General features: G+C 36.7%; 1 protein-coding gene across 7 annotated transcripts in view; it reads right to left on the bottom strand.

Moving 5' to 3' along the window:
• SNX13 (sorting nexin 13) overlaps positions 1 to 24,284 on the bottom strand; it is a 72,977-nt gene that overhangs the window by 24,051 nt on the left and 24,642 nt on the right. For all 7 annotated transcript variants that reach the window (XR_008464721.1, XM_054190319.1, XM_054190321.1 and 4 more), the window contains exons 3-14: positions 19,789 to 19,891; positions 14,866 to 14,955; positions 14,452 to 14,573; positions 11,911 to 12,032; positions 11,649 to 11,750; positions 10,950 to 11,038; positions 10,431 to 10,514; positions 7,862 to 8,000; positions 7,260 to 7,348; positions 6,312 to 6,411; positions 5,139 to 5,332; positions 1,078 to 1,182 (exon numbers count right to left, since the gene is read on the bottom strand). Coding sequence is in view for 6 of the 7 variants with exons in the window: in XM_054190319.1 (XP_054046294.1) it covers positions 1,078 to 1,182; positions 5,139 to 5,332; positions 6,312 to 6,411; positions 7,260 to 7,348; positions 7,862 to 8,000; positions 10,431 to 10,514; positions 10,950 to 11,038; positions 11,649 to 11,750; positions 11,911 to 12,032; positions 14,452 to 14,573; positions 14,866 to 14,955; positions 19,789 to 19,891 (1,339 nt within the window). In the remaining variant the exon portion in view is untranslated. The remainder of the gene's footprint in view (positions 1 to 1,077; positions 1,183 to 5,138; positions 5,333 to 6,311; positions 6,412 to 7,259; positions 7,349 to 7,861; positions 8,001 to 10,430; positions 10,515 to 10,949; positions 11,039 to 11,648; positions 11,751 to 11,910; positions 12,033 to 14,451; positions 14,574 to 14,865; positions 14,956 to 19,788; positions 19,892 to 24,284) is intronic.

The following is a 24,284-nucleotide window of genomic DNA, read 5'->3' as shown; positions in this document are numbered from 1 at the left end:
TGAAAATTTCCACTTCAGCCAATACAGTATAAGCCTACGTCATAAAGATTCAACCGCACCACCTCAAAAAGTTATCTATATAGCCTATGCAGTGGCAGTATATATACATATACACACATGCATCTACATGTAGTGGGAATTAATTCGTAATATGTTTGGATATTCATGTCAACTCTAGAATATTTTAACTATTTTTTTTTCATGGAACGCTTTGTACAAGTGCTATCACCTGGTATGAATAGAAAAAAAATCATGCAGGTCTGAGGAAACCAATTTATTTTATAACACATGAGAAATTTATGCTCTTCAGCAGAAATCACATGCAAGACCCCTGTAACCTACTTCAAGCAATACAGATTTCACAAGGTGTTTTCATTAGTCTTACATGTGGGCCTCAAGTACAACGCAGTGATTTTAAGTTCATATCACTAATTTTTAGCAAGAATAAGAACATTAAGTTAATGACCTAAAATAAAACCTCTCAGACTGGGTATATAATTTAGTGCCAGAGTATTAATCATTCACTTTTTTTTTTTTAACATATATATTAGGCTTCACTGATAAAGTCTATGTATGCAGGTAGTAAAAAGTCTGTTTTATTTTCAGTACTTGCTGCTTCTGAGTGCCACACTGTGCAGACTTGAAGAAACAGAACAGTCAAATTAACTTCCAGAAAGAGACATAGAATTTAACATGGGAACATGCTTACATCCACCTTTGAAAAAAAAAAAAAAAAAAAAAAAAAAAAAAAAAGAGCTAAAACCGGACCAAAACTGCACCACTCAGTTATTTCCACACAGGCACATTTTCTTAAATTGGTGCATAAACACAAATAAGAATCCCATAATTCTAAATTTTGCTTCATAATTAATTTCATACAGGACACCTACTCTTCCTGTCTTTGGCTAAACAGAAGTTGGCAATTTAGAGTATGATTTTTGTAGAATAGAAAAATGGTAAAACCGGTTTTAGGTTTCAGATATTTGAGTTCCTTCCTCCTTTATCAATGGCTGTAGTGAAGTTTAGTACTCCATAGCATTAACAGTTCTTATGAAATACAGGATGAATAGAGTATACCTTTCTCTGAATGTCATCAAAGATTTCAGGTGTTGGATCCTCATGGTTCAGTGTTTCTGCCAGTTTTGCTACTAAGTTGTCATCAATATTAACTCTGGGAGATGCCTGTCATAGAGATCTAAGTCAACTTTTGCAGTATAAAAGAAAGCTTCTATTTTCACAAATAAAATCCAATACAATTCTAAGTAAACTAAATTCCTTCTTAATTAGTGTCTCTAAAACTGTCTAGAGCACAACAAAGTCAGACCCTCTCCCCACCAAATTAAGTTCAGAGTTCATATTAAAACTCAGAAGTTTCAGGATTAAATACCAAAAATCACCTCAAAAACAATTTATGCACAATATTTTGAAGCAATATCTAAGGCAGATTCACTCAGACTTAAAAATAGATTTTATTTATTTATGAATAGAAAGACCTAGATTTGGTAATGAAGATTAAGTAAAAAGACTAAATGGATGAAGTCCTGAAGCATCTGAGGAAAGGCTAACAGTTGGCAAACTCTGCCAGTTTCTAGACCGATTACCAGTAGCTGTAATCGTGGTAGCTTTTTATGCAGACTCTATTACAGCTACCAGCATACTAACTATATCAGCCATCAGATTCCCAGTCATCCTATTACAGCTACCAGCATACTAACTATATCAGCCATCAGATTCCCAGTCATCCCTTGGTATGACATATTGCAAACCACAGCTTATTAAGCATTCCTGTAGATAGGCCCAAGTTCACACACTTTCCCCTTTTTCAGTAACAGAGAGCCAGCGCTGCACCAGATCCAACATAGCTCACAATCTATTCAGCACAGTTGAGGCTGAATTTATCAGCTTTGGAATAGCTCTGGTGTTAGATGGCTTCCGACTTCAAACTGGTGAGCATTTTGTCAGCCCAAGAACCCATCAGAGCAAGCCTTGCACAGTTTAAAGACGACTACGTCGATAGATTATTGAGGTGAAAAACCAAAGTGAAAGAAAAGATGCAAAAAGAGAAGCATCCTGTAGGCAATCTAGGAGACTCCTGGAATGCACTGAGGATAACTTCTTAAGCCAGGTAATAGACAGCCCTACCACAGGGGATGCAATTCTGGACCTGTTGGTCACAAATGCAAGTGAGCTGTCAGTGAGGTCAAGGCTGGAGGCAGCTTGGGCTGCAGTGATCATACACTGGTGGAGTTCACAGTCCTAAGGGATATGGTCAGGTGAAGAGTAAAGTCAGGACTCTCAATTTTAGGAAAGCAAAATTCCATCTGTTCAAGGAGTTAGTCAATAGGAACCCCGGAAAACCGTCCTCATGGACAAGGGAGCAGAAAAGAACTGGCAGGTCTTTAAGGGCACTTTCCACACAGTGCAAGAGCTCTCGATCCCCAGGCAAGAAAGGATCGCAAGAGACCTGCACAGCTGAGTCAAGGCCTGCTAGCCAAACTAAAAGGTAAGAAGGAAATGCACAGGCAGTGGAAGCAGGGACAGGTATCCTGGGAAGAGTATAAGGACACTGTCTGGTTGCGTAGGGATGAGGTCAGGAAGTCCAAGGTGCAGCTAGAGCTGAACTTGGCAAAAGATGCAAAGAATAAAAAGAAGGGCTTCTACAGGTACATCAGCCAGAAAAGGAAGGTCAAGAAAGAAAGCAAGCGTATCCCCCTGCTAAAAAAGAACGGCAAACTGGTAGCAACAGACAAGGAGAAGGCTGAGGTACTCAACAACACTTTTGCTTCAGTCTTCGCTAGCAAGCTCTCTTTCCACACCTCTCAAGTGGATGGACCACAACACAGGGACTGGGGGAGCAAAATCCCTCCCACTGTAAGAGAAGATCAAGTTCATGACCACCTGAGGAACCTGAACATACATAAGTCTACGGGACTTGACGAGATGCATCCCAGAGACCTGAGGGAATTGGCTAATGCAGTTGCCAACCCACTCTCTGTGATATTTGAAAAGTCATGGCAATCAGGTGAATGACTGGAAAAAGGGAAACATTGCACCCATTTTTAAAGAGGGCAGAAAGGAGAACCTTGGTAACTACTGACCTGTCAGCCCCACCTCTGTGCTCGGGAAGATCGTGGAACAGATCCTCTTAGAAGCTATGCTAGGTCACATGGTGATTCAAGACAGCCAGCATTGCTTCACCAAAAGAAGGCCTGCCTGACCAACCTACTTGCCTCCTATCATGGAGTGACTACATCAGTGGAAGAGGGAAGAGCTACAGATGTCATCTGGGCTTCTGTAAGGCCTTTGACAGTCCCCCACAATATCCTCTTCCCTAAATTGGGGAGATATGGATTTGATGGGTGGACTGTTCAGTGGATGAGGAATTAATTGGTCACATCCAGCGGGTAGTGGTGAATGGCTCAATGTCCAGAAGGAGATCAGTGATGAATGGCGTCCCTCAGGGGTTCAGTATTGGGACCAGTACTGTTCAATGTCTTCATCAATGACATAGACAGTGGGATGGAGTGCATCCTCAGCAAGTTTGCAGACAACAGCAAGCTGAGTGGTGCAGCTGACACACCTGAGGGACAGGATACCATCCAGAGGGACCTGGGCAGGCTCAAGAAGTGAGTCCGTGTGAACCTCATAAGGTTCAACAACGCCAAGTGCAGGGTCCTGCACATGGGTCGTGGCAATCCCTGGTATCAGTACAGGCTGGGGGACAAAGGGATTGAGAGCAGCCCTGCTGAGAAGGACTTGGGGGTACTGGTGGATGAAAAGTCAGACATGAGCTGGCAATCTGTGCGCACAGCCCAGAAAGCCAACCATATCCTGGGCTGCATCAAAAGAATTGTGGCCACCAGGCCAAGGGAGGTGATTCTGCCCCTCTACTCCACTCTGGTGAGACCCCACCTGGAGTACTACACCCAGCTCTGGAGTCCTCAGTGTAGGAAAGACATGTGCCTGCTGGAGCAGGTCCAGAGGAGGGCCACAAAGATGAGCAGAGGGCTGGAGCACCTCTGCTATGAGGACAGGCTGAGAGAGTTGGGGTTGTTCAGCCTGAAGTGAAACCTTATTGTGGTCTTTCAGTACTTAAAGGGGGCCTACAGGAAAGAGGGGAACAAACTTTTTAGCAGGGCCTGTTGTGATAGGACAAGGCATAATGGCTTTAAACTAAAAGAGGGAAGATTTAGACTTGATATAAGGAAGACGTTTTTTTACAATGAGGGTGGTGAAACACTGGCACAGGTTGCCCAGAGAGGTAGCAGATGTGCCATCCCTGGAAACATTCAAGGTCAGGTTGAACAGGGCTCTGTACAACCTGATCTAGTTGAAGATGTCCCTGCCCATTGCCAGGGGTTGGACTAGATGACCTTTAAAGGTCCCTTCCAACCCAAACTATTGTATGATTACAAGAGATTTGAGGGATAAGTTGTTAAGGGAAGCTTTTCAGTGACGTCAAAAGGGGATTTTTATGCATACACAAATTCAGAACAAAGATGTTAACACAAATTGACAAGTGTTTTCTGCCACAGAAGACACTGTTATTACAAGACCATTGGAAGCATTCAAGCTTAGCCTATTGAAAGATACCCAATGGTGATATTTGAGCAATTTATACAGACAATTGTAGAGAGGCACGGGAGGTTATTTCGTTTGAAAACCCAGTCTTGGTTCCAAGTTTGTACAAATATTGCATTGCATCTTTTTGAAAACATTTCTTTCAGGGAACAGGTGGAAGGCAGGGTGAAAGGAAAAGAAAGGGGAAGGGACAGCATATTGAGGGACCAAATTTCTTATTCTGTCTTCACATTTTCTCTAGTTTTTCTCTATTCTAGAAAGTCAGCTTCTGAGGGACACATGAAGTGCATTTGACAGGATAGTTAGTGCCAGTATGAGCCATTTTAAACGGAGAGAAAAAAAACAAACACAAAAAAACACAGAGGAAAACATTTTCTTACTGCTTCACATAAGGAGAGAGAAGATACACAAGTAATAGGTTAAGTGTCAACTTATAGACCACTTGTGCTACATCACATCCATTTCATATTAATGTAGCCATAACTACCAAAGAAACATCTGTACAAAGAATAAATTCCAAACAAATTCCAAACAATGCAGAAATAAGTTATGTCTACCTTTTCTGATAAATATTGCTCATAAACTCCAAATGCAGCTGCTCTTAATAGACCCTTGGTTTGATTAGTCTGATGTTTTCCATCTTTCTGCCGGCTTTGAAGTACCTCCAGCTGTTGCTGTGCCGTAACCCTGTATCCTTCTACTGTCATCCAGAAAAACAGATGTGCTTGGCCACCAGTCTGCTGCATGTAATCTACAGAAAACAGCCACCACACAACCACAGTTATTGTTCTGCATCTCAGAGTAAGAATTCTCTATGATGTTAACCACATGGAACTCCAGGATCTGGTTATACATCTGGAATACTTGTCATCTAAACTCAAAAAATAAGAAGTACTGTATACATATCAGTGATAATCGGTAAACAGAATTGGAAGCAAATTCTAGGAACTAAGCACCAAATCCTAAAACGCACATGTAAAAAGTGAATCCATCATTACTGTCTGGATGTAACGGGTTTGTACAGCATGATAAAAGTTGAGAGGAAGTTCAAATTGGAATTCTAACAAATCATGTGCATCTACAGCATCAAAAGGACTATCATCACCACCAAGACTGATCAATATTCTTAATAATGACCATCAGCAGCCCAATTAATTCACAGAATACAATCAAGCATTAGAAAGTATTAAAAATCAATTATACAACTGTAATCCATCTCTCAATGTCTTGATTATATGATAAGCCTAAAATAGTACACGAATTACTGCTGTATTTTAGCTTCTCAAATAGACAACCTTCAGTACCCTTGTAATTCCCTAAACTTCAATCTAACATCTATAGTCATTAGTTCCACAAGCTTCAGTGAGACCGGCAAAAGACTAACAACTGCAAGAAGTTTCAGAGTCATTCCAATTATAAACCTCTAAGCAATTCTTGCAATGATTCTGTTCTAAACAGAACAAACCTGTTACGTGACAGACCAAGACACATTGCAAGGAGAGTCTTAGAGTATTGAAACAAGCTTAATACAAGCTTTTGGAAGTACTGAGTATGGTGTTCTGAACAGTTAATTATGGACTGATTTGCAAAAAAGTTTTGGTTCCCTCTGGGAAGGGGCCTATACACACTTAGCTCTCAATACACACCTATATTCAGTGTTTTCAAGTGTACAATCCTGTGAGTTAGCATATTCTTTATAAATAAAAAAGATCAGATAAATTAACACTTACCCATAAAAAATTGTAGTGCAACATTGTCTACCAGAATATGGTCCAGAGGGACTGTGCAAAGTTTTCCAAAGTTTGCTGCCAGTTTCACAGTATCTATTTCCTGTAAGACACAGTGCAGTGTGTTCACAGGTGTTATTTTTTTAAATCACCTTTTAAAACTTCTGCTTACCACAAAGCAGACGTAATAAAAAAATATTTTACATTCTAGATAATAAAGAAGCCTCTCAATGGTTAGTTATTTTCACAATCACTAATAAGTGAAGATCTAGACCATAAGGTCATGGTCGCATAACTGTTTGTCTTCAACATAGATGATTTCTGCTGCATGGGAAGCTGGCTTTTAACACTGCTGTTCATGTAATACTATACAGGTCAAATTAATCCCAAATCCCTCACCAACTGTGATAGTAGCATGAAAATGAATTATAAGGATGAACTAATTTCAGAATTTGATGGGGTGCAGATCACCACAACTTAAATTCATCTCTGCCCAACTTTCTTCTGTTAATATGCCATTTCTTGGTACCTTTATCAACAAGAAAAGAGATCTCTGACAAAGAATAAGCTTGAGGCACACCAGGTATGCAGCGGAGCAGCAAAACAGAACTGAATCTAGGTGTATAAATACAAAGATGCTTTGCATCTGTGTAACATTTTGGTTTAACTTGTGTATTGAGAAGGTAATAATAGTTTTAAGATGTACTGACATATCTGAAGTGCTAAAGACAGAATTGAAAAAACTCCAAACATCTGAACCTTTAGAAATTCTTTCCACACTTAAACCACAAATATAAGACTGACTTCACTTGTATATGTATTCCTCTAACTGCATACTCCAAGTTGTGTTTCAAAATGCAAGAATTAAAAAGCTAGACCAAACTAGTTAGCCATTTGCAACTTCACTCTTTTGGAACTAAAAAAAAAAAAAAATAATTCTAAAACACTTACTTTTCCTGACTGCAACCTCTGAATTCTTGAATCACATACTTTAATAACATATAATAAACTGTTTATTTGATTTTTAATAGTGTTGATATCTGAAAGCAAAAACAAAGAGGATTAAGCAATGCAGATAAGCAAATAAACTCTTCTTCTGAAATGTTCTAAAAGTATCATTCAAAAAGGGACATACCACCTACAAAATACATCAGCTTTGTACAGGAGGGTTTTTTCCCCCCCCCGTTTAAATACCTTACTGACAGAAGTGAACAGGAAAAAAAATATTTTTCTCTTTCCTTTTTCAGATTAACTGTTAATTGACCACCCATTAATACCTAAAGTATTACTGAAATTCAGAACCACCAGCCAGGCAAGTTTCAATTCAGTAGAAGTATACATACCTAACCAATTAGTCTATATTTTTTTTTAAAAAAACACACATATGAAGACTACAGTTTTAACACATCACTTATAAATTATTTATTTTTAAAATAACAAAAGACTTCATACCATGCTGCATCAGAATTTTTATTTTCTAAAGTTTTGGAATATTCTTTGGAGATCACGCTGGTAAATGCATTTCATATTTTGTAAAACAACACAGCACTAACCATCTCCCGCTGTATCTAGAGATCGAAGATACTGCAGTTCTTCACTTGCTTTATCTTTCACTGCTTCCAACTCTCCAATATTATCACTTAATTTAATAATATTCATAAAGGCCTCATAGTTACAGTTGGAATCACGAATCTGAAACAGAAAGTTTTACAGTGTGAATAATGCAAAACAGGTAAAAGCACATGACCTGATTTTTCACAAATGAATTATTTGTGCAACATTTTGGAAACACTTTGATGTTTCTAAACCTTCCTTTCAATACCAAAATTTTACATGGACCAAGAAAGAGGATCCATGAACACAGTCAAAACCTATTTCAGACTGACATTTTCTGTTTTCAAGAAGTATAAAGACACATGGGAAGTGTGTCAACCTCCTTAATGAAGACCTTATCCAAAAGCCAATCAACCTCCTGCTATTACCCATCTCCTTAGCTAAGTAGGCAGAAACTGGTGAGACCACTGAACTGGTTTCAGCTTTGCCAAGGTCTCCTGCAAGTATACATTCTTCCAATGTAATGGTTTCTCAAGATACAGAATCACTAAAAGAATTAAAGCATTCTCCAATGTAACCATAACCTACTGGGCGAAAAAAAAAAATAGGAAGTGACTGAATTAATTTCCTCTCTGAAAACCTAATTCAGATACCCTTGTAAATACAATTAAGCTATTTCAATATATACTCTTTTCCCAGTATTGGCACAGGGTGAACCTGCTCTAGAGACTCAAAGGAATTTGTGAAAGTGACAAAAGCCTGCTGTGCTGCTGAGATCACTGGAAACTGTGTTGTGAACCCAGCACGGAGATCAGGGGAAGGTTGGCAGCTTTACAGCATGTGCACGCAGGTGAAGTGGGTTGAGTTCTAGCGATGGCCGTCTTTACCATCTCAAACCAAAAAAGTCACTTCACCCACATCCTTCATAAACGCTCGCTTTGAGATGGAAATGTAATACTTGGTCTGTACCGCAGAAGTGCACTGACATGAGCTGCATGAGCAAAGACAATGAGAAAAGTGTAAACCTCTGACCAAAGTTAATAGAAAATCTTCCTACAAATCTGCTTTTAAAAAAGTAATAGTAGCAGCAACACTTGAACTTCAAACATTTTGTAAATATGTGAATTTCACAGTGAGGAGACAAGTTTGAAATAACTTATAATTTTATATTGAAGCTTTACATTTTATTGCAAGAGAATTACTATCAAACTAAGGTGTGCCTAGGAACATGGAATTAAGCTTCTCATTTTCAGAAATCAAGCTTTTTTCTTCAAATCTGATTTTATGTCAAAGGTTCCAAAAGGAACCAGAATTTGTGTCATCTCTACTTCTGTCTCTAATTTCTGCAACAATTCTCATTTCATAAGACTTGTATTAAGTTTTTGCAAGCGTTTATTCTTCCTTATCTTTCCCCCAGCACATTTACTTCCTCATCTCAGAAAGCAATTACGAAGATTAATATTTGGGACATCACCATCATAACAGAAAGCTTTATAAAAACCACAGAATGCTATCTTTGGATGCAGCCGGGGGCAGTGCTCAGTAAATAAAGAATGAGGCCAAGTTACAAATAAAGAACATGCGTAGGAGGAAAGGGGAAACAAAAATTGAAACGCTTGGTCCATATGAGCAGCAGTATTTTTCATGTTAAAGTTAGGTCCTGTAAGAAAAGCAGCGTGCAAACTTTTACAGAAGTGGAAATGGCTGGAGTAAAGGAAATACTGTACATGTACACTCGAATTTATTCCGTATGTAAGAATTTTTACTGTGAACTCTGAGGGTGTTTTCAGCATAGTACTTGAATGCACACTCTAAGACTAAAATATATGGATAAATGTAGAGAGAACATGGCGAAAGAAAAATTAAAACTTGACTCATGACCTACAAACGATAATAAACCATAAGTTTCAACTTGCATTGCAAAAAAAAATACAAGTAAAATTAATTAAAGTGTGAATATTCTATTTATTTTAGTTTTACTATACGTATTTGTTTAAAGGTTTGTTGGGGTTTTTTGCAGGTGCATTAGAGAGATATGGAAGTAAAGATTCTGTTTCTTCCCATTCAGTTAAATTATTAAGGGTTACCGCAAATATCCCTAAAAGCCCCCACCCTGAAATTCCTTAGCAGAGGCAAAAAAAAAAAAAAAAGAGTCTTATTACTTGTCATTGTGGAGGCCTCTTAAGCTTTAAAGGACACACTGAAAAAAGAGAGTCAATGAAAAGTCTTCCAAGGTTACTGCCATACTTCCTGAACAGCTAAGTAAAACAGTCAGAGGACTCAACTTTACACTTTGCCATACATCTGTCATCAGTCAGCCTACTTTTGCCAAACCGCAACGCAGAGCACATATAATACAGATAGAATACGTGTGTGTGTTTATGTATGTGTGTGTGTATATACATAAAAAATTTAGTATAGCAGCCGTAAGTTTACTATCTCTGGCAATATGTCCACTGGTAACTTTTCTACCAGGTATCTGTCTGCTATGATTACAGGAAACACAAGTAAAGCTTTATATGAATGTATTTGGGAATTATCTCTCATTTTAAACATTAGAAATCTTACCATCCATATGACATACTGATTAATATAATCAGGATCACTGAGCTGGTTTATTAATGGAAGAAGAATTCCTCGGGAGAGGATTTCCTGCAAAAAAATATAATAAATCATTTTTATATGTTTATTCATAAAGCTAATATAATTGCAACAATTTAGAAATCATTGTGTAGAGGCTAAACAAAAAAATGTTTAGCTACAGGAGGGAAGAAAAAAAAAAAAAAATCAACAGGCACTAACACATTCCCTTCCCAATTAATGTTAGAAGATGTTAATATCTCAAGAAAAACAACACCCATCTTATCAGGCTTTTCTAATGTTGCTAGAGCAAAAAGAAACTTCAAAAATGTTTCACACAAACTGTTCTCTGCTATTAAATACTTTTCAAGATTGTAGTGCATTTAAAATAACCTAATATTAAATTAGATCAATTTCACAAAATAAAATAAGAAGAGCAGCTCAGATCCGAAATTTATGATGGCATTAAAACAAAGAATTGGGATGGCCTTTAGAGTCTGTACTTACCCTGACAAAGTATCGCATGATCTTGTTCTGGAAGTCTCCAGGAGGTAGCAATATATACAGTAAAACCTCACACAGATCCCTTAGGAATCCTAGGGAGGAGAAAAAACAAAACCAAAAAAACGCTTAACACAATTTTATATTACTTCCCATTTTACCTGATGTCATAAAAACTAACAGATAAATCCAAAAAATGAAATTCAAATATATATTCTTATAGTCCAAACATCACTGTAACACCTTTCAGACCAAAAATACGCAGCACTGACGTAAACCTGAGACAGATCTAGAGTCTCAAAACGAAGAAAAAAGAAAGCCAAATTCCAAGAACAAAAAAAACTAATTCCAACGTATTTTCCTTATTTAACACATACAGGGCTTTGTTCCCCTCCTTCACACTTTGTCCAAAAAGATAAAACTGATTTTTTTTAATGAAGGCTATGGAGTAGTGGTAAGAAAGGCAGATCTAACAAAAAAAATCAGTAAAAATTTGCAAAGCCATCCCCTGCCTCCCAGAAAACATATTTCTACTTTAAAATTCTTGCAATGAAAAGAGGAATAACTAAATACGTACATAGTTACAGTATAGCTTTGAAAATTACATGCTAAGATTTCAGTATATTTCATATTGTTAACACAATTGTTAGTATTTTAATTTAGACTGCTATACTAAAATCACTTCAGAAGATAATATTGACAGACCTTCTTCATCTTTGGGAGAAGTGCAGACTAGATCACGACAGACTTCTTTTTCCATTTCAACTTCAACCTCAAAGAATGTATCTACAAGGTCCTCAGCTTGGTCTATACAAAAGAAAATAAAAAGAAACATACTTTTTTGTAAAGATCAGAACCTTGAGAGTAAATTTGAATTATAAAATAAAGATAACTATATTTCACATATCTAGATACCTGCCTACTCAAATCCAAAAAAACCCCAAACCTATTTAAATCATTACATTACCTTTCATCTGATCACCTTTCTCTGCTATTCTTTGCTGAGCTTTTCTGAAAACTCGAAGATGAGTGCCAAAGTCATCAACAAGTCGTGTAGTGAAATAAGGCTGCCAGTCTGTTTCCTTTGACCTACCAGAAAAGAACCGCCATGAAAAGTAATTATTTTATCCTAAATACAAAGAGCAATAATAAATTTCTACTTCTCCTTCATCCCTGCCAATAGCCATACTGATAGTAAACATTGAAAAGCAAAGAAATAAATCTCCTAATCACCTATTCACTGAAAACAAATAAAATGTTGAAAAAACACCACTGTAACAACACATTAATATTTATGCTTTATAGACTTTAAGGTCAACACTAATATCTGGAAATAGTGTTCTGATTCATGATATTGACAAATATCTGTGAAAAACACTGATATAAACAGCCTATGAACACCTACAACCTAAAACTAAAATACACTCCAGATCTTTTCCAGCCATACTTTCTATCATTTCAGAAGGCTCCAAACCAAAACAATTTTCTTCTGAATTTGTAGTATACGCATGAATGAGAAAACGCGCATTTCATTTGAAACTACAGCAACATAATATCATCAACAACTGATTTCACAGCTTGTATGAGAAGTAGATAGTGCGACTCTCCAGTAGTGTACGTAGATTTGCATCAGAACACTGTCACTGTTAGATTTGCATAAAACCATTTCATTAGTGGCATGAAACAGATGCAGAGATATTCTTGTGATGGCCTTACTAGCAAAACTGAAACGGCACTTGTGCGTTATAGGTTTAACAAGCTAGATGTTAGTGATGGCTTTTACTCTGCATTAAGTACTCCACTACCTGAATTCTGTCAGATATCTACTTTGTTATAGCGGAATCCTTCTACAACACTTCCTTTTCTGTGTTTATTCTCTCACCTGCTCTTTCTTCCCTCAAAATGGGAGAAAGAGATAAGGAACTCTGGAAGAGAGGGAAGCCTACTGCAAGATCTAGATGTGGAAATAAGAAGCAGAGCTGTCTCAAAAGGCAGTCAACCAAAACCATCAACCAAAACCATCAATAATCCAGATCCACCATCGGCACAGTCAGCAAATCATACAAAAAACACTAGGTGGCAGCCTTACATCAGTCTTCCAAACGGGCAGCTCTCAAGGAAAAAAAAAAAAAAAAAAAAATAGCTCACTGTACTCATTCTCTCCAGAAGCTCACAGGATATATGAAATTAGAGATCACGGTACTAATCTAAGACTTCTACAGCTATATCCAGCTACATTTATGATAAATACACTAGATCATTTAATAATAACAAACAACCGCAGCTCCCTGTGAAACTGATTTGATTTGTACAGAAGAACACAACTGCACAAGAGTGGTAGCTATTTTTGAAGAGCCGGAGTACTGTAGGAAAAAAATAAATTTGCTATAACTTGGCTTGCTTTGACACAAACTCAGTGCCTGATATTGTTTAATGAAGTAATATTGCCAAATAGACAAAAACACTGAAGTTGGGTAGCCAGGTCCATTTCACATAAGCACAGGATTGCTTGCTGTAACATACAGCTATATTTAGCCTAGTGTTCACTATTTCCAATGCCGTTTCCTAGGATTTCCATTATTTCACACTCAATCAGATTTTATTGTAATGAATTTTTCCTAGCATTAAACTTAGCTCTCCATCTTTGGCGTTTCTTGCCAGCAAAGCACACTGGCCTACATTTTCAAGTCAACAGAGGGAGGAGATAACACCACCTCAAAATTGCTAAGTTTTGTATTGTATTTAGGTGACCCACAACCCCTTCTGAAGAGAAAACAGGTAACAGTCAGCACAGTGGGATGAATACCTGAAATCATTACTTAACAAAGAAGCAGATGGATATAAAGGCGTGCGGTAGCTGGGATGAGAAATAAGATGATCCCTAATTTCCCAAATTCCCTGACTTACTCCTACTTGATTAGCCAACAGCAGAAAAGACATAGGACAATCAGCAAACTAGCCATTTGTTCTGAATCAAACCTATTTTTAAAAAAGATTTACACGTGTCACATTATTTCATTCCCCAGATAACCATTCCTTAAAAAAAAAAAAAACAAACCCTCACTGTTCTTACATATTGAAGAGCAATACCACTTTTAAAAATTATCTGAGCTGATACAGATATTTGAATTAAAAGCTTTCAAATTGACTCACCTTGGAAACAGCCCTGCTGCTTATATGAAAACAAACCTGCATATAAAAAGGTGATGATTTATGCAACTCAATGCTTAAGTTGCAGAAAAAAAAATATAAAATCTATTCGGCAACATTAGACGTTAATCTGAATTTTGAAGAGGCCATTTTGCAAAAGACCATGACTACAAACGTTAACTCCACTCATTCCTTAAGAGATCAGCAAAGGCTGTAGTTCTTAGATTATTCTTTCTGTAAACATGCACTGAACTATGCCAACAGATAAACTTAATCATTTATCTACTACCACACAACCCACAAAGGTATTTGTCCACTTGCTTAGGCAGTGTATTGATGTAAATACAAATAATCTTACCTGGCAGAAAACTGAACAAGTGCATACTGAAGAGCCTGCCTGATTTCCAGAAGAAATGATTCATCATCACTTAGCGTGTAATACCAATACTGCACATAGTCTCTCAGGGAAAACTGGATTACCTGAAATTGGAAAGTAAAAAATAAAGATAAACTAATGAATGAAACACAGCAAAATATAAAATAGCTTTTTGTGGATGATAATGCAACAGCAGTTATCTTAAAAGGTTAACATAATGAACCCTACTCCCCTACCATTATGCAATATCCTGGCCCACCCTCGGTGTTTTTTCACTTACCACTCTCAAATACGATAAAATTTCTCAACCTCTATTTGTCTCTTAAGTCCTTAGATATTACATAGTCAATACATGCAAAAATAAAAGTAGGTTAAATAGTCCTGGTTAGAACTTACCTGTTGCAAAGGCTCATCAATTATATTCGCACCTGTCAGTCTTCTGTCAATCTTAATAGGTCTGGCTTCACGTTTCATTTCTTCTATGCACTTGAAAGAGATTAGGAAACGTAACTTTGTAGGTTTTAACTATAATTAAAAATCAGCTCCACTGTTTATAATATATGTATCCTTCCAGTAAAAACTTTATACAACATTTCCCCTATTATTATGATTTATAGAGTAGATAAGATATAATCATAGAATCACAGAATGGTTTGGGTTGGAAGGGAGCATTAAAGGTCATCTAGTCCAACCCACTCTACAATGGGCTGGGTATCTTCAACTACATCAGGTTGCTCAGAGCCCTGTCCAGCCTGAACTTGAACGTTTCCAGGGATGGGACATACAGAACCTCTCTGGGCAACAATAATATCTGTATTTTTCATTATATAGTAAATAATGGTGAGGAATTAATCTGAAAACCTACTTCTTGCTTACTGTAAAGGAGCAGGTTTGCTAAAATACTTGATCAGAAGGAAGTAAATAGTTATAAAAGGAGGGAGGGGGGACACACGACAGCAGCACAAGATAGTTTGCGGGTAAGACCCCAGTTCCACACTTGATTATGAACTTCCTGTGTGACCTCAGGCAGGTAACTGTTCTGTTTTTTTTTTCCTCTACGCTTCTTTATCCATCTTAGTTTATTCTATATGTCAGAAGAGAAATTACTTTTTGTACCATCACTACTTGACAGATGAATCTTTAAAAAGTAATTGATAAGGGGGTAAAAAAATATTTTATAGAAGGACTCGCAGCTCAGAGCAGTCAACTCCAACGATGACTTCATCAGAGCTGACTTTTGGCCAATGACATACTGAAAAAGAACACCCGTTACCAGTGCTTCTCCGAGTGAACTAATACAGTGTCTTTGTACAAACTTAACTTGAAATCTGCAATAAACCTCTTTATTTTCACATAAATAACAATCCAACAACCTACACCATTGTTCAAAAAAATCAGGTTATTTTATTCTTTGATCGAGAAAGTGATGACTGTATTGTAAAGATAGAAGAACTAACAAAAACCATGAATGAAAAAAATTATAACCGCGTGGTCCAGTGTTTCTATTCTACGTGGCTCTCCCTAAGTATCTCTCATTCAAACCAGTTAACAGTGAATGGCAGTGAAATACCCGATGCCAGAAAACAATTCTCCTCCTACTTAAACAACTCTGTAACACAACAAAAAAGTATTTTGTTGCAAAATTCTGTATACTTTTTAACTTTCAAGACAAGGGAACAGTTCAATGCTACTTGAATACGAATAAAATTGATTTACATTCAAACAATACTACAGCTACATAGGAATGAATTTGCAAAATATTTTTTGTCTCGACGGTGTCAAAAATACAAAAAAAATACAGAATGGAATGATTAAATATTTTTACTAAGCACAGCACAATTCAAATTGCCAAACAAAATTGTTAAAAGAGAGTTTTGAAGTTTGAGGACTACATGCATAAAACCACATTTGGAAAACAGAGAAGAAAAAGCAGCAGCAAAAAAAGCAGCAGACAGAAGAAGGAGAAAGGGATACAGAGAGAATATGCAAGGTTATGTGGTAAAAATCTGAATGTTCATCGGCTCATAGGTTTCAGGTTTGGGTCTGGACTTCAGGAAGTCATCCTGTCCAACCTCCTGCTCAAAGCAGAGCCAACTATGGGGTTAGACCATTCTTTCGTATTTTTTTCCCTAGTGAAATATTTATGTACATGCAGTGACTGAGTAGACTTCATACTTTTTCTTCGCTGCACTAACAGATGTTTTTGAAGTCCTTTTTTGAAACTACGCTAGTTAACCTAAAGATGAAAAACGCCTTATTTGGACTGTGCTGCTATTTCCCAAATCACATATTTGCCATCACAGGCTTTCATGAATGGACAAGACACGGGATTTACAAATCTGCATCTAATCCATAACATAGTATATGACCAACTGACTCAAAATAAAGACTCGGGGACAAGTCAGGGATCAAATATGCAACTAGCACTTAGAACAGTGATAACAACTTACAGTAATTTGACAATATTGTATCCAGCCTACAGAAACTCCCTGTCTTTTGCATGAAGCATGAGACGTCAATGATGATAACAACTGGACATTCCACATTTCTGGTAAAATTGGACAGAATCTATAATTTTTATGGAAAATGGCATTCCAGTTGACAGTTCAGAAGGCTCTAAACTTGCCTTTTACTCAACATTATTTTAATACAAACCTGCAGGCAATTGTGTATCTTACAGATACAGTACATTATGACATCAAGTACATTCCTGAGTTATACAGAAGGCTTGCAAAATAATAATCTTTATGTATGTATGTAAAGAAAAAAATATAGCAGAAAGGTAAATAATTTTCCAAACTTACATATATTTCTCCCTAATATTGAAGCATTCATCATATATTTGCTAATAAGTATAGTAAGTGACAACTCAGGAAACTGATCTGCACTAAATCCTTTGTTGGAGCTGGTACATTCTACACATTATTTCCACCCACAATCTTGGTGCCCTGAATTATAACTTATTTCTTTAAAATCAAGCATTTGAATATTCATCTTTAGCCTAAAAAAAAAAAAAATAATCCACAAACAAACAAAAAGCCCTCAAAACAATCAATAACACTCTGACTGCCCTTGGGGAAAAGAGTTTCTTAAACAGAACATATTCTCAAAATACAGTATCACAAATTCAATTTATACTTGGTTCACAAAAGAAGCATAACCCATGCACTTGCCACTTGAATGAATACTAATTGTTCAAGACCACTTAGGGCCACAATGGTTTTAAACATGAAAACAATTTCAAGTTAAAAACATTACTTTCCAATAAGGATAAGTCAGCAGAAATTTAATACAGAAATTGCAAATAGGAATCCCAAGCAAACCACACATTTGGTTTTGGTTAGGACTCATCTCTTCTTGCACTGCTACTGAAAAGCTCAGCTAAACTAGCTAATGCTCTTTTAATACAGTGGCAAAAAAGAAATACAAAACACTATCGCAGAAGGCAAACAGATTTTAGTTGATGAACAACTTCAAACAACATTTGGTAAGCCAGCTAAAAACAAACACTTTCATACTCAAAACTTAAATCCAGAGGTTAGTCTAAGACAGGTCAGTTGAGAAAAGTAATGTGTCAATAATCCACACTCAAACCAGAAGTCAAACTATGGAATTTTTAAGGGTTACACAATAAAAACCCCCAACATTTTATTCTTTTATAAGGCAACCAGAGCATACATATGCACTGAGCTCAAAGAAGTAACATGAATGTAGAAGTTTCAGCAATGTAGAGGAAATTTAAAAGACAGAAAAACTTCTTGTAAATATGCTCTCAAAACATGAGACATAAGCAACACTCCACAATCCATATCATACAGAATCACAGAACGGTAGGGGTTGGAAGGGACCTCTGGAGATCACCTAGTCCAACCCCCCTGCCAGAGCAGGGTCACCGAGAGCAGGCTGCACAGGAACGCGTCCAGGTGGGTTTGAATGTCTCCAGAGACAGAGACTCCACCACCTCCTTGGGCGGCCTGTTCCAGTGCTCTGCCACCCTCAAAGTAAAGAAGTTCATATAAGCACTAAAGTCTGCATAGCACCAAGAACTTTAGTCTCCTAAAATGAGGTTTCATTAACAGAACAGAATCATTAGTTCATTGCTGATTTGCCCTTTTTCAACCTTAAACTTCGTATTTTTCATTTGGTCCAATGACGTTACTTTATGGTTTACAATATACTGAAGTTCCTGCTTTATCTCAACAGATTCAAAGACTTAAGGGAAAAGGTCACTTACGAGTCACAAAAAAAAGTTTTGTGATTAGAAGACATACCGCTGAATCACGAAATATGTTTATTTCTATATGCTACTGATAAGAAAGTTGAACCACTCTCCCTGCTTTCACAGATAACATGAAGTGTGACCTTACAGCTAAGAAAGGGCAGGATGTTTCAGTCAAAACAGCTGTAAGATTAAATATAACATAACTAGTAATCTTTGGGTTAAAGTGTTTTCTCTATTCTGATGAGTGCAAACTGATTAGGCCAAGATATTTCTAAATTTCTGAGCTGCCAAAATGTATCAGTTCATAAACCAGAAATTCCTATAAATTCTACCTCTTGGCTATTAAGAATTTATTCTGTACTAAACAGATGCAGACTTATCCAATTAGGAATCCTGAATTTAGGTCCATCAACCAAAATGATGTGTCTGTTCACAATTAAGGAAAAAAAAAAAAAAAAAAAAAGAAGAGCACTGAAAAGGGGATCCCACTGCTGCTCCATATTTCTATATACATTTCCAAGATTTTCACTTGGTCTTAAAGACAATCAAAGACAGCAACTTCTACATCCCTGAAGTACTGTAAATCTAGACTTAATAACAGCTCAATCTTAATTAGGCAAGCAACTTTCTGACCACAAACAATCAAAAGAATCACAACTGGAGAGACCAGTGAAGGAGACTGGAGATCCAGTGAAGGAAGAATCCTAAATAGTCGTGACAATTGTGCAAGAAAAAGCATGAAGGAGCTACCATTCCCCCCCAAAAAAAAACCCAATACACATAAGCAGTGTAGAAAGGAACGGTTTAGTAAGTCCCTCACAGACAGTATTAGCCAGTTATATCTTACTCATTTCTTATAATGAAGCCAGAAACAATACTTGAAACAAACTTTCCATAAATGCTTAAAAAGCTTGTATTTCAAAAAGGAAGTGTCTTGCACTTCACTTGCACATTGCAGCTGACTAAAAATATAAAAGCAGGCTTTTTTACTTTGGGAAAAGGGACAATTCTTAGATTAAAAGTGATTATTAGTGTTACTCTAATTTTCAAAGTTATAAAATATGATCTAGAAGTTGAGACCAGTAAACTCTCCTTACCTTAGGGATCCCAACTGATGTACAAGGAAGAAACGAATGTTCACACTGCTCAAGGTATTTTTCTGAGTTGCTTTTTCCAAATAAAAGAGTAACCACAAACCCCCTAAAATAGAAAAAGAAAGACCAGCTAGAACAAGTCATCCTTTTCCCCCCCGCTCTAGAAAATATTTTACAAGTTATAAAAATGACAATATATGAAAGTTCTCACTGTTTACTCTTGTGGTGCTCTTTCAGAGTGTAGCACGCTGCTCAAGATAACTGACACAGTACTAAGTATAAAATTTCACAGTCTTGTATTATAAGTCTTGATACACTCTTATCACATAGCAGACCTATATAGCAGAGTCTATACTACACAGCCCTGCTGCATGAGGTGAACCTGTGTCAGTATGTTATCTACGACCACAAATATCAGTACATGGAAAGAGGGGACATAAGCTGCTCTGGTTGTATTTATATAAAGATTCTTTTACTTCAACACTATGAAGAAATAGATACATTTAGACCATTGCATTGTGGCATAAGACACAAAAACACAGACCAAGAAGAAACTGATGTGTAGTAAGTGCAGTAAGCAACTACTGACTGTATACATTTAAACAAGAAGTAAGAAAATTTTCAACTGGGACCTTATTTTAAGCTGTAAAAGAAAATAAATAAATAAATAAACCAACAAAAAAAGAAACCCCAAACAAAACCCCAAAACCAAAAAAACCCAAAAAAAAACCCACAAAAAACCAAACCAGCAGTCCTGCCAGGCTGCATAAGAACAGAGTCGAGAAAAAAACTCAACACTAGGTGTTGTGGTTTTGGGGTGCTGTGAGGTTTTTGGGGTTTTTTTTGCTTTGTGTTTTGTTTTTAATTAATTCATCATGTAAAATCTAAATAAATGCACTCCTGGACCATTTAGAATGTTAGATCACAAATTCATTACCTTCTTCCTTCACAATTCTACAATGACATTTAAATTATGACTTATAGTTAAGCAGGACAGGAGTTAATTTTATTATTGTTTTCTTTATGATATAATGAAGGCATAAGGGGAAAAAGCAACCATTACAAAAACTTCAACCTTGCTACAACAGCAGTAATTTATTTACAGCTTATGACACTAGGGCACAAAAACACATAAACATAAAGCTGGTTTTACTAAGAAATAAATGAAAACCTAGAGGCTGTGCCAATTATAGCATAACCAAAGTATGTAGTCTTTGAAAAGTCAAGCATAAAAAAAATAAATGAGCATATGAAGTTACTGCTGCTCAGACTAGCCTTGGAATGGCTAAACACGCATAGTTTCTAACCCAAATTTCAAAGCATTCAGTTTAAAGGCCAGGTGACCAACATTTGTGACCAGAGGAACTCACAAAGTTATTGCAGGCTTGAAACGTGCTGAAGTAATACATTCTATTAATATAGATTGCTGTTGACATGTGATATTCTTACTTATAGGATCAGAATAAAATTCCTAACCAAGGTAAAATACGCCATTTGAAGGTTTTAATTCCCGAACTGTGAACCTTTCTTTTTAAGTACTCTAGAGGCTCAGTAACTCAAAAGCAGGGAGGTGGTTATTATCAGTAGCGTGATAATGCATAAGAAAGTTTCACTTGATACTCTGATTCTCTTACAGTTATCTGTCTGCCAAACACGTGTACTTTCTACATCCGAGGACAAAAAATAAAAGCAGGTCTAATTGCTCTTCTGCTCCAGATATTTCCAGACAGCTTTAAAATCATAATACCAATGGTGCTAGTAGCATTATAATTCAGTTCAAGGACAAAAACTTGCTTAGAAAAATCTCAATATTAGTTTAATATGCTTAAAATAATATGCTTAAAAGTTAACTAATGTTTTGGTTTGGGGAAGGGGGGGTATTTTGTTGGGGGTTTTTATTTATTATAAGGTTCGGATTTTCTTTTTATTATCTACCACTTTTCTATTAGAAACCCCAGTCATCTTTTAAAGAAAGCAGCATACTCAAAATGCCTTTTTATTGGGCAAAAATCAGTTTTAACTTCAAGCATGTATGAGCAACCTGGGGGGAGATGGGGTAAGGAGGACGGAGATCCTTCTTTTTTTTATTCAAAAGGATTGAAGCCTTGGAAATAACTACCTATGTATTATATATCTGTTGCCTCTCAAATGTTACGACATTTCTAAAGTTAATGATTTATTAAAAAAAAAATAATCACAGATTCATAGAATGGTTCGGGTTGGAAGGGACCTTAAAGATCATCTAGTTCCAACCCCCTGCCATGGGCAGGGGCACCTCCCACCAGACCACGCTGCTCAAAGCCCCATCCAGCCTGGCCTTGAACACTTCCAGGGATGGCGCATCCACAACTTCCCTGGGCAACCTGTTCCAGTGTCTCACTGCCCACAGAGTAAAGAATTTTTTTCTAATATCTTATCTGAATCTACCCTCTTTCAGTTTAAAACTGTTACCTCTCGTCCTATCGCTCCACTCCCTCTTAAAGAGTCCCTCTCCATGTTTCCTGTGGGCCCCCTTTAAGTACTGAAAGGCTGCTATAAGGTCTCCCTGGAGCCTTCTCTGCTCCAGGCTGAGCAACCCCAACTCTCTCAGCCTGTCTTCATAGGACAGGTGCTCCAGCCCTCTGATCATCTTCATGGCCCTCCTCTGGACTTGCTCCAATAGGTCCATGTTTTTCTTACAGTAAGGGGCCCAGAGCTAGACGCAATACTACTATGCTACCAAAATAGTTTAAGTATATGCTCATTTTCTTAGATACCTCTAAGTACTTTCATTTTTAAGCTAGAAATGTTAGGAGCTTCTGCCTCTATAGCAGAAATTAATATATTTTATTCTCTAATTTAAAATCTTGTGTGCATTAGAGAGGTATACGTAAGCCTGACCATTCAGCACAAATGCTCCTCTAATTCAGAATATTTAATGCAGTAAATGAGAAATCATTTTAGTCTTTTGTCTATATGAACAGAACAGAAAAAGGAAAAGACTGTATTTTGCTTAAATTTTTGTTGCTAAATTTTCCCAAAGATTATTGGGAGACCAGTTTTTCACAGGGAGAGATTAACAACAGAACAAAGGTGACAGAAGGAAAAATAAAGTCCACAGATTTATCTTTTTCCCCATCAAGTCTGAAAAATAACAGCCTCAACTGAATGCTTTGTGAAAGTCAAAAAGCAGCTTCAGAACCATTCCTGATTTGGTTAGCAGTTAGAATCATCGGTGTAGGCAGCCAGTCACATATATATGGATGTGACGAAGTATCAATAATTATGTTTTTTGACAACAGAGCAAATTCCTTTAAATGGCAAAGCAATTGATGGTCCAAGAAATTTCAATTCTCATAACATCAGAACTATAATGCTGTTGGCAAAGCCACAATTCACATTATTTTTATTTTACTTCCTTAGGATTGAAAGGGGGAAGGTGAGAAAGTAAGGTAAGAAATGTACATGGTACAAAGGAAAGGCAGACAGTAAGACAGGCGCAGCACTCAGGTTAAAGGTTTTGCACCAATACTTGAAGCAAAAAATATTTCATGAAAATTAACACTTTCTCTTGGCTACACAGGTTAAAGAAACAACATCTATCTTTTGCCTCCTGCTTTTGGTGGCAAGAGCTCAGTTCCCTAACTGATGAGTTACCAGATCCTGAATTGAAGAGGGATGTACTAGAAAACAAAAAAAAGCTAACATTTTATAAATCAGTCTTGAAACAAAACAAAATTAAACAAAGACAACTTTTGATTTAAAGCTTTTATTAACACACACAAATGGTTTCAGTATCCTTCCATGAACACAACAATACACTTACTACAAGCTATCGGTGTAAGAGGAAACTCACAGTTAAGAGCAAATCAAAAAGAAATAATTAGATAGCACATAACAGAAGTGAAATTGTACAAACAGATTAATTATGTTGATACACCTATGGCATCAACATTGTTTTCCTGCACAACTCACTGGTCTATACTTTACTAGGGGTGCAACCAGCTATGAGTCAACATTTTATTTTGTAAAACTGCAAAAGGGGACAGAAGTGAACTCTCAGCTACTCGGAGTCAGAAACTATTGATACAGGCCACTGGTTTTTGAGCAAGTATAAAAAGTTAGAAAACTGCATGCCAAACTTGATAAGAACTCCAAGTTTCAACATGAAGTTCTACCACAAAAATCCATGTCCAAAATTGTTATTTTGCTCCAGATAAGGGTACAGTAAGTATTAAGGAAACTACTATAATCATGAACCAAAATAATTTTTTTTCTTAATTTATATAAATGATGTTATGATATATAATTGCTAATCCAAAGTGAAGCAGCTACTTCATAACATTAATTTCTGTTGGTTTCCAAGAGAAAAAGGACGAAGTATTTTGCGTAACTTCACAGGAATAAATTCAAAAAGAAAAAGCAGGCAAGAATAATTTACACATAAATCTATTTGACCTAGTTAGCACTCACAGATCTGTATGCTGAATGTTAAAATTAAAGTAGGTGTGTCACTGAAA

This window comes from Rissa tridactyla, chromosome 2, assembly GCF_028500815.1.
Source record: "Rissa tridactyla isolate bRisTri1 chromosome 2, bRisTri1.patW.cur.20221130, whole genome shotgun sequence".
Lineage (NCBI taxonomy): Eukaryota > Metazoa > Chordata > Aves > Charadriiformes > Laridae > Rissa > Rissa tridactyla.
Note: the sequence above shows the minus strand (reverse complement) of the source record. Positions and strands in the feature narration are given on the sequence as shown.